The sequence below is a fragment of the Argiope bruennichi genome, chromosome 6, assembly GCF_947563725.1.
Source record: "Argiope bruennichi chromosome 6, qqArgBrue1.1, whole genome shotgun sequence".
In the NCBI taxonomy this organism is placed as follows: Eukaryota; Metazoa; Arthropoda; class Arachnida; order Araneae; family Araneidae; genus Argiope; species Argiope bruennichi.
In genome coordinates, this window is record NC_079156.1 from 92,697,823 (window position 1) to 92,711,079 (window position 13,257).

Here is a 13,257-nt window from a genome sequence, read left to right on the forward strand (position 1 = left end):
TATACTTCTGGATGTTTTTTTAATATTATTCTAAAAATCCTTCTTTTAAGTTTGCCAGACACTGTGCTGTTCCCGCACCTTTTAGCCATACCTTTGACTGCTTATATTACTATGCACTTGGCCAGAAAAATAACCAGTAATGAACATTTAAATAGCCCATAACATTAAACAAAAAAAAAAGTACATCATGTGCATTGGCGACGTTCTATGACAACGATTTGTTCTTAGAATGTGTGCAAAAGGAGTTTCATTTTTGAGCTCTCGTTTTTCTCTTGTTCACTGTTTGTAGCTTTAAAAAAGTTGATCAGAAGTATACTTTCGCACCTTCGCAGTACGGCAGTACTCTTTCAGATTAATACTGTACTTCTTGGGCTGTCGACGAGGAATTAGAGCAAAAGATTGTGAGAAGCGACATTGACTTTTCTCTGCTCTTGCTTGGACTATTTTGAATCTGTCGTAACATTCGGTTTTTTTTTTTTTTTTTTTTTTAGTTTTTAAATATACTGTTAAAGAATTTCTTAAAGAAATGTTCTGGGAGGAAGAGGGGAAAACAAAGATTTTTTTTTCAAAGAATTATGATGGTATGATATATATTATTATAACCTTTAAAAATACTTATATCTTATTTGTTGTTTTTTTAATTTTAAATGAAAAGTTGAAGATCCTTACTATATTTAGTTAATAATGATGTAATAAATTTCATAACTAAAATAAATTTAAATTAAATTTGCAATTTTTAAAAGAAACTAAAATTAGGTCTTGTATAATTATTTAAAAATGTTATATAACTATTAAATTCCATAGTTCATTTTGAATAATTGAAAGTAAATCTTTGATTCAAAACAAATTTTAGTTTTTTTTTCTTTAATTGTAAAGCTCTGCATTGAAAATGTCAATGAAATTGTCTCGGTCAAATTAAAAAACAAAACGTGCACACTATTAGTGTCAACACATTTTCACAACTATGTAGAAAATACTGTCTGGTCAACTTTCGTAGAAAAAATATATATATATTGTGAGTCTGTTTTATTCAGCTCTCATTTTTCAACTTTGCAGCAATAATCTTTGATGGATGATATTTAGATTTGTGACATTAGAATGTATTTAAACTTGCTTTGTGTGCTACAAAGTTTACAAGATTGACAAAAAAGGTCACTTTGAACGATAAGTGTCGCTTGAAATGTTTTTATCTTATATTGAAAAAGTTTACTAAATGCGTATATATATACATATACATAACTATGTATTTTGTGGTTGGTTATTTTCGAATCATGTCGTGTGTACGTGTTATGACTTTATTATACATTCGGTCGACCTATTGTTGTTTCGTGTAGCCTTCCAAACCAGGATCCTGTTTTTTCGTGAGTCATTGTAGAATGCTAGAGTGGAATTCTGCAATTTCAAATTCTAACTCCCTCCGCGACCCATCCCCCCCCCATGATTCCATTGGCACCCAAACAAACTTCTTGAGGCAATACTTATAAGTAGTCTTCTTTGATCGCAATTTTGCAGCGATATATTATAATAAGACCCCTTTAGTGCTGTTTGCAAGCTAACAAAGGGGTTATACACCTTGTATATGTAACATGTGAACACTTTCAAGTAGTTGTAGTGAAAAAAACATGTAGGTGTGTTAGTATGACAAAATAATGAATAAATACATAAATAAATGTAGCTTTGAAAACGATGCAAAAAAATGCTTTTTCATAACCAGAGCAATAGGATTCCCCCGTTGTTTTTGTCATGTGTACAGTTGTTATTAAAAAGAAGAAAAAAAAACCCAGAGCTGTTTCATAATTGTTATATATATATATATATATATATATTATAAATATAATTATATATATATATACAACCCTTCTGCTATTTAAGATGAAAACATGTCATGCGTTCCTTGGTTGATTTTCGGCTGTCGCTGTTTGGTTCGTTTCCTTTGATTTCAATAATCCTAGTCCCCTCTGAATCGCGGCTTAATCTTTGAAAGAACTACAAAAAAAAAATAATCATACTTTGAGCAAAGCAGCAAATCGTCACTTAGTACGGCAGTTATACATAACTTGTATAATAATCCGTTCGGGTGAAAAGGGCGGGCAAAACTCTGAGAAGAAATTAATTTGCAGCTTGGTTTTCTGCCAGCCTTGCGCCAATTTGAGCAATACATACATCAAACAAAGCCACGTTTGGGTCATTGCCTTGCAGGAAAGGCTGCTTATGGGCTTTAAAGTGCTATTTTCTTTGCGTGATATATCCATGTATATATATATCTCGTAGCTTTTTTCACTTTGCTTGCCGGTGAGTCCTTCCGAAAAGGAATCTGAATGAGGGTTTGGGATCTAATATGCACTATAATACTTTTCAATTAAAATTATACATTTTTTTTTTTTTTTTTTTTGCTTTGAAAAAAAAGAAATGAACATTGCTATTCAATTGACAAGTGATAGATTATATAAAAGATCCAATTCTAAATTACCATAATTGAATAATTTATAAAACTCATAACATAGTAAAAAAAAAAAAGTAATTAAATGCAAATATTAAATTGTACAAAATTATGTACAACTTAAAATTTCTGTCTTCCCTCATTAAATTTAAAATATCTGTGGAAATAATTATTTGTTTAAGGTTTCATTAGAAAAAATTAGATTTTAGCCAAATAATTACCATAGAGTAAAATAATATTAATAATTTCCAACTTTTTTCTTATTAAATGGCCTAAATTGTACTGAACATTAATTTTTTTCTTCATTAATAAGATCTGGAATTCGATTTTTAGTATGCTGCACATAAAAAAAAATATAGTGAAAAAAATTCTCTTTTAATAATCTTGTGCAATATTTTGCATAGCTCTTTACATCTCTTTCTGTTTAATCTTCATTAAAATAATCAACCTTCATTTTTATTAAAAAAATGCATGGATTCAAATTTATAGATTTATTTCTAAAATAATTTTGATTCATCGGATAATGATTAAAAATGGAAAAGCAATCTCCCTCAATACGAATAATATGAAGTAAGCAAGTTTTTTTAGAGACGAGGTGTTTTGAATTCTTGTTCTTTTTTTAATGTTTGGCATTAAAATAATTGATAATAATATTTTCCAGTCTATATAATATTATGATTCATATATATTGCTCTGAACTCATTATTATTATCTAGGAATAAATATATTATTTTCGTGAGACCAGCTCACGATAAATAATGAAATAAACGCAATTGTAAATGGCGACTTTGAAATCAAGATTTCCGCTTTTTAATATTAAGTAATATTTTAATTGAAAATTCGCAATATATATAAATTCTTAGGTAAATTTCTTCTATTTTAAATTCAAATTTTTTTTTAAATAATTATTTATGTAATATGATTATTAATTTTATTTATGTTTGCGTTGTAAAAATTATAAAAGCTAACCATATTGTCTAATTATAAGTGTACTATAAGAGATTAAATTATGTTAATGAGTTTATTAGTCAAAGGCTGTAATTACTCTGAATTATACTAATTTAAGGTGGACATTTCATATAGAGCTTTAGAAATAACATTTTTCTTTAAATAGCATACATATGCTTGGTATAACAGCTCTTTCTAAAACTTTTTTTAGTAACAGATGTTTTATTGCGTAAAATATAAGGTGCTTATGCGTACCTTGAAAAAAATTATTTAAATTATTCTTTAATCTAAAAAAAGAACATCTTGTTTTAAAATGAAAACTTGCTGTATTTTTTTTTTCACTTCCAGCCGGGGTTTCCTTATAAAAACTACGATCCTTGATTGAATGATTCGGAAAAAGTGTTGCATACTTGAATTAATTGTTGCTCTTGTTTGGACTCACCTGGCCGAGATGGATTTAGTGTCGTAACCGCTACCTAAGCAAATTCAGCTGCACCCTTAGAAAAGCGCAATTTTTTAACTCTTACTGCATTACGTAGCTGAGCAACTTTGCATTTGTAAAACACACAAAATGATATTTGTACTGTTGGTACTATCAGTAGCGTTATTCGGAATTTTGAGAAAACTATTATAAACACATACACTATACCATATATATACACGTGTACAATCACTTGTTCATTATGTAATCGATATGTGGAACACTTCGTGTACAGAATGTGTATAATTCTTTTTTCTTTTTGTAATTTATATCGAGTTATTATTATTATTATTTATTTATCTATTCATTGAGATGTTGCTAAGTATCTGAAGTGTTATACCTGCTTTATAGGATTGCGTTTTTCGCTGCCGGCTGTTTCGACAAGCTTTAAGTGTTTTTCGTTGTCGTCACATACTTTTTTCATAACTATTTGTATTAATTGAACGTTGCTTGTTTGCCGATAACCTCTTCCCTTTTTGATCAAATGATAAAAAAAAAACGAATTAGTACAAAATAAAAGAAATTGGAATGAAATTTTTTTTCATATATTTGAAAATTCCTCTCTTCGTTATCGCATTTAAATGACCCATTGTAGCATATTACCTCTATTTATTGTGATAAAAATTGCCAATTTTTGTCGAAATTAAACCGCTAAGCACATGGCATGAAAGAAAATTTTGGAGAATAGAATTTAGTTCCATATTTTTCTGCATCATTTTTTTCCTGGAAAGGAAACTTTTGGATAAAAAAAAATGAGTAATAAAACTACAATGCTTCCACTATATATGCAATAATTTTATAAAGTTTTCATTACTGTGAGTAATGTGCAGGGGACAGAGTTAGTGCTTTTGTGATCCTATAAGAACCTGCATATTATTTTTAACGACGCGCCGAATTTGTATTACGTGTGTCAAGATGTACTCAGTAATAATAATAAAAAAAAAGCGGTTTAAACTGTTTGCTTTTGGTAAGGCCATAAGTCAAGGGATAGTTTCGGTGAATATGTCCGCAATAGAATGCAGGGAAAAATGTACAAAATTGTTTGTAAAATAGTGTTCAGAGATGACGTTTCCTTAATATTTTTCAATATTTATTTCCTGTCTTTGAAGCAGTTTTGATTTTTACTAATAGCTTTCTTCTATTATCATCGTTTTATACATTACAACAATTCTTTTTAAATTATTCGTGTAGTTTTCAGAACGAGTCTTTTGTAAAATTTTTACATAGCATTCGTTTTTTAATCCATGTGTATAGATTTTACACGTGTATTGCAATTCGTTTTTCTATTGAATTTATTTTTTATTTCCGAAATTTTATCCTTTTGTGATGGGTCTCAAGAAGTATACAATTTTCAAAAATTACAAACAAAATAGTAAGCAAATTATTTCTTGTTTTATTCGTTTGAAACAATATTAGATGATTATCGTTTTCAAATTTTCTTAAATTAAATAGCGCGACTGAAATAAAAACTTTTGAAATTAATTATTTATTTATTACATCTGACACGTTTCTGCAAATTTTTTGTGCCATATTTTTATTCAAAAGCTAATAACTTTAACGGTAAATTTCTGAGAATTCTATTGAAAAAGGCGGAATAAAATAATTTCACCTTTCTAAAAGCTCGCCAATGAATTACAAATATTTCCCTTTTAAATTTCAATATTTCCTGATTGTTTTGTGGAATTTTATTATATCTAATGCCTGAAATAATTAACAAGTCCTTTTAGGATTTGTAAAAAATATAAGACGGTCAAATTTATCTAAAATTAGTCTCTAATATTTCATACAGTTGCAAATAATGTGTATAATTACTTTTTTTTTTATAATTCTATCTAACACACATTAAAAATTTGTTCATAAAAAGTGTATCATAACTGAATTTTTTTTTCAAAACTTGCTCTGTATTTTTAAAAACTTATGGCTTTAGCAAAAATGAATGAGCTGTTTTCTCAATGTTTCAAAAACAAACGGCTTGAAAAAAAGGGACATGATTGCGCGATGTCTTTTTTAGCTTACAAACTGTAATAAATAATTCAGTCTTTTCATTCAAAGAAATTACAAGAAATGGTTTACTGTAGCAACGCAAAGCGCTTTTACTTTGCAATTTGTGGCTGTTGTGCTTTCAACCTGCACAACCTTTGTATCATTACAGCGCATGTTGTATTTTGAACTTGTATGCTTTTTTAATTCTTTTTCGCTGTATAAAGTGGCTGCAAAAATTGTTGTGATGTGTAAAATAAAATATTAACAGATAAAAGTGTTGTTTTTAAAAAATTAATTATGATGAATAATTTAAAAATGTGTTGAAAAGCGGAGAATATGTAGCTCCTACAATCCCAGTGTTGATAAATGTGACGTCTTTGTTCTATGTCAATAAAAATGTGTTCCGTTTTCCTGCTGATTTGCGGGAAAAATAAACTATGTAAAATCTGATTGAAGTCCGTGTCACTTTTTTCACACTACAACATTCTCACCAAAATTCATTTCACTATTCTTTTTCTTCATGTTTTATATATTCAGAAAGATGTTTATAAAATACAAATATGTCAAATACATATATTCCAAAACATTTTCGTTAGAAACCCCAGTTTCATACTCATATTTTACAAAACTATATATAGAAAGATAAAATAATTACCTATCACTTAATTATTTTTAAATTTATCGTATTAGACCCATAATTTGAAATTAGCATCTCATTTTGAAATTATATGAAGGCTATTAGAGGACATTTATAATTTTAAATTGTAGTCAGATGGCCAGGCCGACATCAAAATTTTCATACTACATCAGTGAGGAAATCTTTGATCCATAGTATTATCAAAGCATACGAAATGTCCCAATACATGGATGAACTTTGGCAAATTATGTACACAATCCTGCAATTTTCCAATGCACAGACTTACCTAATATCACAGTTTGTTTATTCCAAGAAAAAAAATTATAATTTATTCTTTTATTTCTAAAGAAAAAAAAAAGATATAAAGAAAAATTCTTTTTTAAAATATTTTAATATCATTATGAATTTTTCCTTTAAACGGCCAATATTTTTAAAGTATGTTAACTTTTTAGCTCATCGTTTTTCGCATAAATTTGATTAAAAAATATTAGAAAAGTTTAATTTTATCCGAAAATGTTATTTTTCTATTTAATAAAATGTTAAAAGTCTGTTCTTTTTTTCAGAATTATATATAAAACACGATTTTTTTCATTTACTTGAAAAATTATAAAGAAAGATAAATATTTGACAACATTTTTTGTTTCAATAATACTACTCTTAAAAATCTTATAATTGTTCATTTTCATAAATTCCTCAAACAATTAACAAACCAACATAAAAAGAAGGTAATAAAGAAACTCAAAATTTTGATTTAATGATTACGAATTATATAAGACCATTAAAAATGTTTTAAACAATTAACTCACTAAACGTTCAGCAATTTAAAGGTAGTTCTTTTATTCAAAACCAACTGTTGAATTTTTTTGAGATTACAATTATTTCAAAGCACAAATTTAATGCTTTCGAAGTTCTGGGTAGTGATCAAGTTTTCAATCAACAAAGTATGAAGCGAACTATAGGATATTTTCATTATAGAAAACTAATTCTCCGAATAGACATTGTAGTAAGCTTTGCGTCTCTATAATCTTATAAAATTATATCAATAGAATTGCACATTCCAAAAAGTCAATCTTACTAAATGATGATTCCCCCTTTCATATTTTTATCCTTCAAAAATTGAGAACTAAATCACTTTCCAGAGCTTGTCTTAAATTTTTTTGAATGAAGAATATGCTGTCCTCCTTTTAATATCGTTATTTGTTAATCGGAAATAACATTATTCATGTGTTTAAACTAATCGCTTAAACTAATAACTCATACTAATTGAAGATTCAATTTGGTTTATTAAAAAAAAAGCCTTTTTTGACTTTTACGTGTACTTCTACAAAGATACTATTTCATAAAATATGATAAAATGGCTTTATATTAAGTTAACAAATGTTGGTAATTGGCTCATAAAAATATCCATTAAAAACAACTCAAAATGATTTGCACTCCAGATTTTGAAATTAAATAAGAAAGAACATTTCTTCCATTAAAGACATACAAAAACCGAAAAATCATGACCAAAGCAGATACATGACTGAGACATCATGTTATTCTAGAATATATCACTTTTCACTTCTTTAAGACCACTTACTCTCATATGGAACTTAAGAACGTGCAATTCATCATGTTCGGGAACGTTCAGATGTGATTAATTTCAAAATTATTTCTTTTTAGGACCTGGAGAGGTCTAAGATTTCTTATCTCCAATTTTGTGAGTTCAAAACGTTTGTTTCTTTTCTGCAAGAAATTAAAATGAATTAGGTTAAGACTCTGGCTTTCCATATACTAGATAAGAGATACGATAAAATAGTATTTTTTGCGAATACATAGGAATACATGTATAAAGAAAATTACATGTTTCTTAAGGGCAAAATTTAAAGAATATTTGATTTTTTTATTCGGAATAATGCTGCGTGATTTTGTATCAGTCAATTATATCATTTAATTTGAAATCATCGGACGTTTTGGGCATTACCGATCTTTCTTTTACATTATGCAAATTATAGGAAAAGTATTAGTCTAAAATTATTATCACTTTAAAAACAACATCCAGTATTAGGAAATATATTAAATACAATAATATGTAATATACTGAAAAGTCTAATGTTGACTTGGGTATAAGAACTTTTAAAATATTTATTTTAATGATCCTTAATTTTGCTATTTTGTTGCAAGGGATTATATACAGGAAAAAGATTATTATACAATTTTGTTTAAATAAATGTAGCAGGACTTGTTAGGATTAATTTTTAAATGTGCAGAATTAAAATTGGCATTAATGCAAAGCAATTTTTCTTAATTACTTTTAAAGAGGTGAAAAAAAAGGGGGTTTTGTGAAATAATATGCTTTCAAATTAGTATTGAAAACCTTTAAAATTCTGACTATTGCTAAATTAATTTAAAAATCTAATTAAAACTTTGAAGTACTCTTTCTTACTAAACACTTTCTCTACAAACAATAACTACATTTAGGATGAAGTAGATTATATGGAGCACTTTAAAATATTTTTGCATCAAACATGCCACAATTGCAAATAGTATTTCAACCCATAAACATTATCATATTCAGAAAAACATGCGATTTATTATAAGGACAGACATAAACTAAAGAAAGTACGAAAACAAAAGAATGATACATGCATTAGTATCAGCTGAAATTATTGAAAGCTGAATAGCTTATAAAAATGTATATCACCAGGAGATATCTTTGAAGTTAAAAAATAAACCAGCCCCAAAGTTTCCAACATTATATTCAATTCATAAAATAGTATTTAGCATCTTAGATATTTAGTACTAACAATTCTTATTATCTTAATACTAGTAGTTTTAGATTTAATGAATGTAAAATTTTGAATTAAAAATGTCCCTAGTGCTTTTAATCAGACTCAGAATTTGAATTCATTGAATCATATAAAGCAAATTATGGATTTTTTTGGGAGACTTTAAAAAAGAAAAAGAACTAATAATGATATCATAAATCAAAATTTGTCAGTTTTACATTATTTCAAATAAAATACTTCAAAAATATCAAGTGGCATTTAAAGCATAAAATCTCAACAATTTTATGTAATATTAAAATGATCAAAAAGCATAGGAATATAATTTGAAATATACATATAGAAAAAATTTCACAATTTTTATTTTCTAGATGTTTGATTATTCTCAGTATTTGATTTCATTTTATTGTTTGAAAATAAATTTATTTTTAGAGAGATATGTAGAATTTCGACTTTCTAAATTTTTCAAAATGGCGAAAGAAATGAATTACGTGAAGAATATGTGATTATGTTTTAAAATTTATTTTCATGCTGCAACTTTTGAAACAGAAAATATTTGCAATATATTTGGAAAATATTTGCAATTTTGAAAGAATCTTTGAAAAACGTTTTGAGAATCGAGAAAAAGTTGACAAAAATTCAATGTAGTTTGAGGAAATTATTTTTTAAAAAAATGTAATAGCTATTGATTTATAAATTGACATCTTTTGCTTTATGATAGCATTCTCAATAATACCATTCCATTATTAAAATAAACTTAATTTTAAAAAAATGCAAATATGAGACAATAATTGTTAATGGAAAAAGTAACTCGCCCCCCCCCCCAAAAAAAAAAAAAAATCTGAGTGCCTCATATGCTCTGTAAAAAATAAAAATAATTTGTTGATTAATTGCAGGTTTATCAAAAGTACACTGGGCATCACCAGAAATATTTAGAAATTTTTTATATATGATAATTGTTATCTAGAAATCTACATAATACATCCTAAACAAATTTATTTTGAAATTTAAAATTAATTTATTTTTATGACAAACTATCTTACTTTATACCTTATAACTTCAATTAACAAAAAATATTACATTAAAAATTGATGTCAATGTATCATTCAGATAACGTAATACAAAAGGAACAAACATGCTTTGCATAAACAACTTAAGAGGCCCACAATATTGGAAAATTAATTAATTTTCGGGGTTTTCAACATTAACATGCAATTTCAGACCAGTTTGTACTCATGCGGTACACTTTTAATTGGAATCGCGAATTCAATCAAATCTGTTGAAACGATGCTCTTCTTTCAGGCGTAAAAAGGATGCGACTTCGCAGCAATACCCAAGACAGCACGCAAGTACATGTTAGATTGCAGGTATAATTATAATCTTATGATTCTTGACTACATATAAATAGATTCCTCCAAACTTTCCATATAATCACATTTTTCTTCAAGATAATCTAAAATTGCTTTTTCATATAAAATATTTTTATATTTACAGAAATGAACAGAAAAAAATTCAAGGAAAAGAAAAGAAATTTTCTACATCATATAAATATGTATAAAAATCAATATGTAAATTTAAAATACAGAAACATTTTCTCAAAGATTTCATATTATATATATATATATATATATATATATATATATATATATATATATATATATATTCCGATGGTAAATGTTGTCTTCCCATCATATGGAGGCTAATAAAAATATCATGTCAATATATTTATATTTTTTATTATCCTTGCCAACCTACCGACGTGTAGACAAGATTAATGTAATGTATCTGCAGTATCAAAATGTCGTATATCAAGTTCGTCAAAACATTTTATAGATTCAACTTCATACACTTATATAGAGCAGATACATACTTAATAAATTATTTAAGAGATATAAAAGTACTTGTATGTTATCGAAAAATGCCATGTGTCGCTAACGGCTCAAATTATTACATCAAAATTTAATATATTTATTGTTAGTTGTGATTTTTGACATACGACATTTGGATATAACAACCACGATATGATAAAACAAATGATATGCTGCTAAAAATTCATTGAAAGGAATGATTTTTTTTAAAAACAAATCAGGGAATGACAAGTGTGATTAAAACTCGCATTAAATACTAAAAAAACTGATACTGCTGGTATATAGGACCGCTATAATCGTGGCCCAGTAGCTAATTTCTTCACTGTTAAAGAGACGCATACGATTCTTTTTGGACGAATTTGTTGAATGACATAAAGGATTATGTAGATGAAATCAAATGACATACTGCTGAAAAAATTACGATGTCTAAATTTTTATTCTTTCCTAAGACTTACTAGTAGCTATCAATAAAATATTTTTCACTCTCTTACATTTTTTGCTAAAAAAATACCTGCTATTTTGGAAATCAATATTTTAGACCACTTCAATGAGAAAGTTTCCCTAATCAGTTAGAAGTGCTTACCCGAAAAAACCGTCCATTGGTTTAAAATAATGACGCCTAAAGCATCACATCTTGATTATTTTTTTTATTGCAGTGTGTTTATTCACTTAAACATTATAAAATCTACATTTAAAGCGTTTTGCCGTTGTTGCTTATCTTTATTTAGAAATTAACTACTAGGCCACGATTAAAGTATCAAATCTATATATAAAAACACCGGGATTTCATCATCTTAAAACACATAAATATGTACACTCAATCAATACTGCTCTTTTTGTCAAAGTTAACTGGCGATAGTGTTTTGTGTCACTGGATTACATTGATACTGTTGATCGTTTTCCAGAGGCGGCAAAATTTCGAGATAGATGTGCCGTTTTTTCACTGGAGGTGGCTTCTTTTTTATTTCACTTGGTTCTGAAAGTTTGATGTTAGGATCCGAGTTCGATCTCCTCACGTAGAACATGGGTTTTGTTACGTTAGGGTTGAAAAGATTCGCTTTCTTCAACAACTCGAGCGTCAATTGCGAGAGTGTGTCTGCCTCACTTGGCTCGGTTATGTTTCTGCACCTGGGAGCCGGAAGATTCGCCAAGGCTGCTGATGAGAATGGCTGGCGATTTTGCAGAGTGGACCATTTCTGAGTGCTGCATATTTCCTTGGCTTGTCGTTGCAGTTTCGGACGGACAGGACGAGGGTGCGTGTCAGGGGTTACGTAAATGGATGAAATGGGTCGGTCGTTGGAATTTTCTGAAATTTAATGAAATGATTATGTTCTAGAAATGATGTAGAAGTTAAAGTAATTGATTTGTGATAATTTTTGGTACAAAATCCAATCCATGGCAAAAATTAAACCTAAATTGGAAAAATTTAGAAGATATTCATAATGATATGTAAATCGCATTTAAAAATGGTTAAACATAATTAGAACATACGTGAGAAGAAGAATTATTTAGAAATGTAGGAAGTAAAAAATAAAATCTAAATATGCAAAGGATAAAGATCATCAAATGCAAAAATAGCAGAGGCTAAAGCATTATTTCTGCTCATATTTTGTGGAACATGTATGATATGATCCTCACATGATGACAATATATGTGATTTTATGATTTCCACAGAATGATGACTTCCTGATTTTTTTTTTTTTAGATTTAGGTTATTATATTAGAACGCAATAAGTAAATTATTTATTTTATTCTTTTGCAAGTAAATTTTTTAATAGCTTGAAGGTAATGCTCGAATAACGCTACTAAGAAATAAAGGAAATCTTACTCATAAATGAATTATTCTTATAAAATTATAAGGGACATTTAAGAACAAAACTTTTTTGTTCTCAAAAATGCATTTTTATGTAGTGGCTCGAAACATATTAAGGAGGGAGCATAGGGCGTATAAATAGCAAAGATGTTACGGAAAATAACAAAGATGTTAGGGGAAACCATTTTAGCAAAACCTTAGTGCATATATACCACTTTTTGAAACCAAATATGAGCAAAATAATAATTATACCAATTCATTAGCCTTGCTAAGCAATTAATGAGAACTGAGTAAAATATATAATGCTGTTGGTAGTCCACTG

General features: G+C 27.7%; 1 protein-coding gene across 4 annotated transcripts in view; it reads right to left on the reverse strand.

The window, feature by feature from the left end:
- Positions 1 to 10,924: 10,924 nt before the first annotated feature.
- The window catches only part of LOC129972832 (uncharacterized), a 59,117-nt gene continuing 56,784 nt past the window's right edge, over positions 10,925 to 13,257 (reverse strand). For 3 of the 4 annotated variants that reach the window (XM_056087120.1, XM_056087118.1, XM_056087119.1), the window contains exon 22: positions 10,925 to 12,428. In XM_056087120.1, the coding sequence (XP_055943095.1) occupies positions 11,968 to 12,428 (461 nt within the window). In that variant the 3' untranslated portion in view covers positions 10,925 to 11,967. The remainder of the gene's footprint in view (positions 12,429 to 13,257) is intronic. The other variant, XM_056087121.1, reaches the window with a different exon arrangement.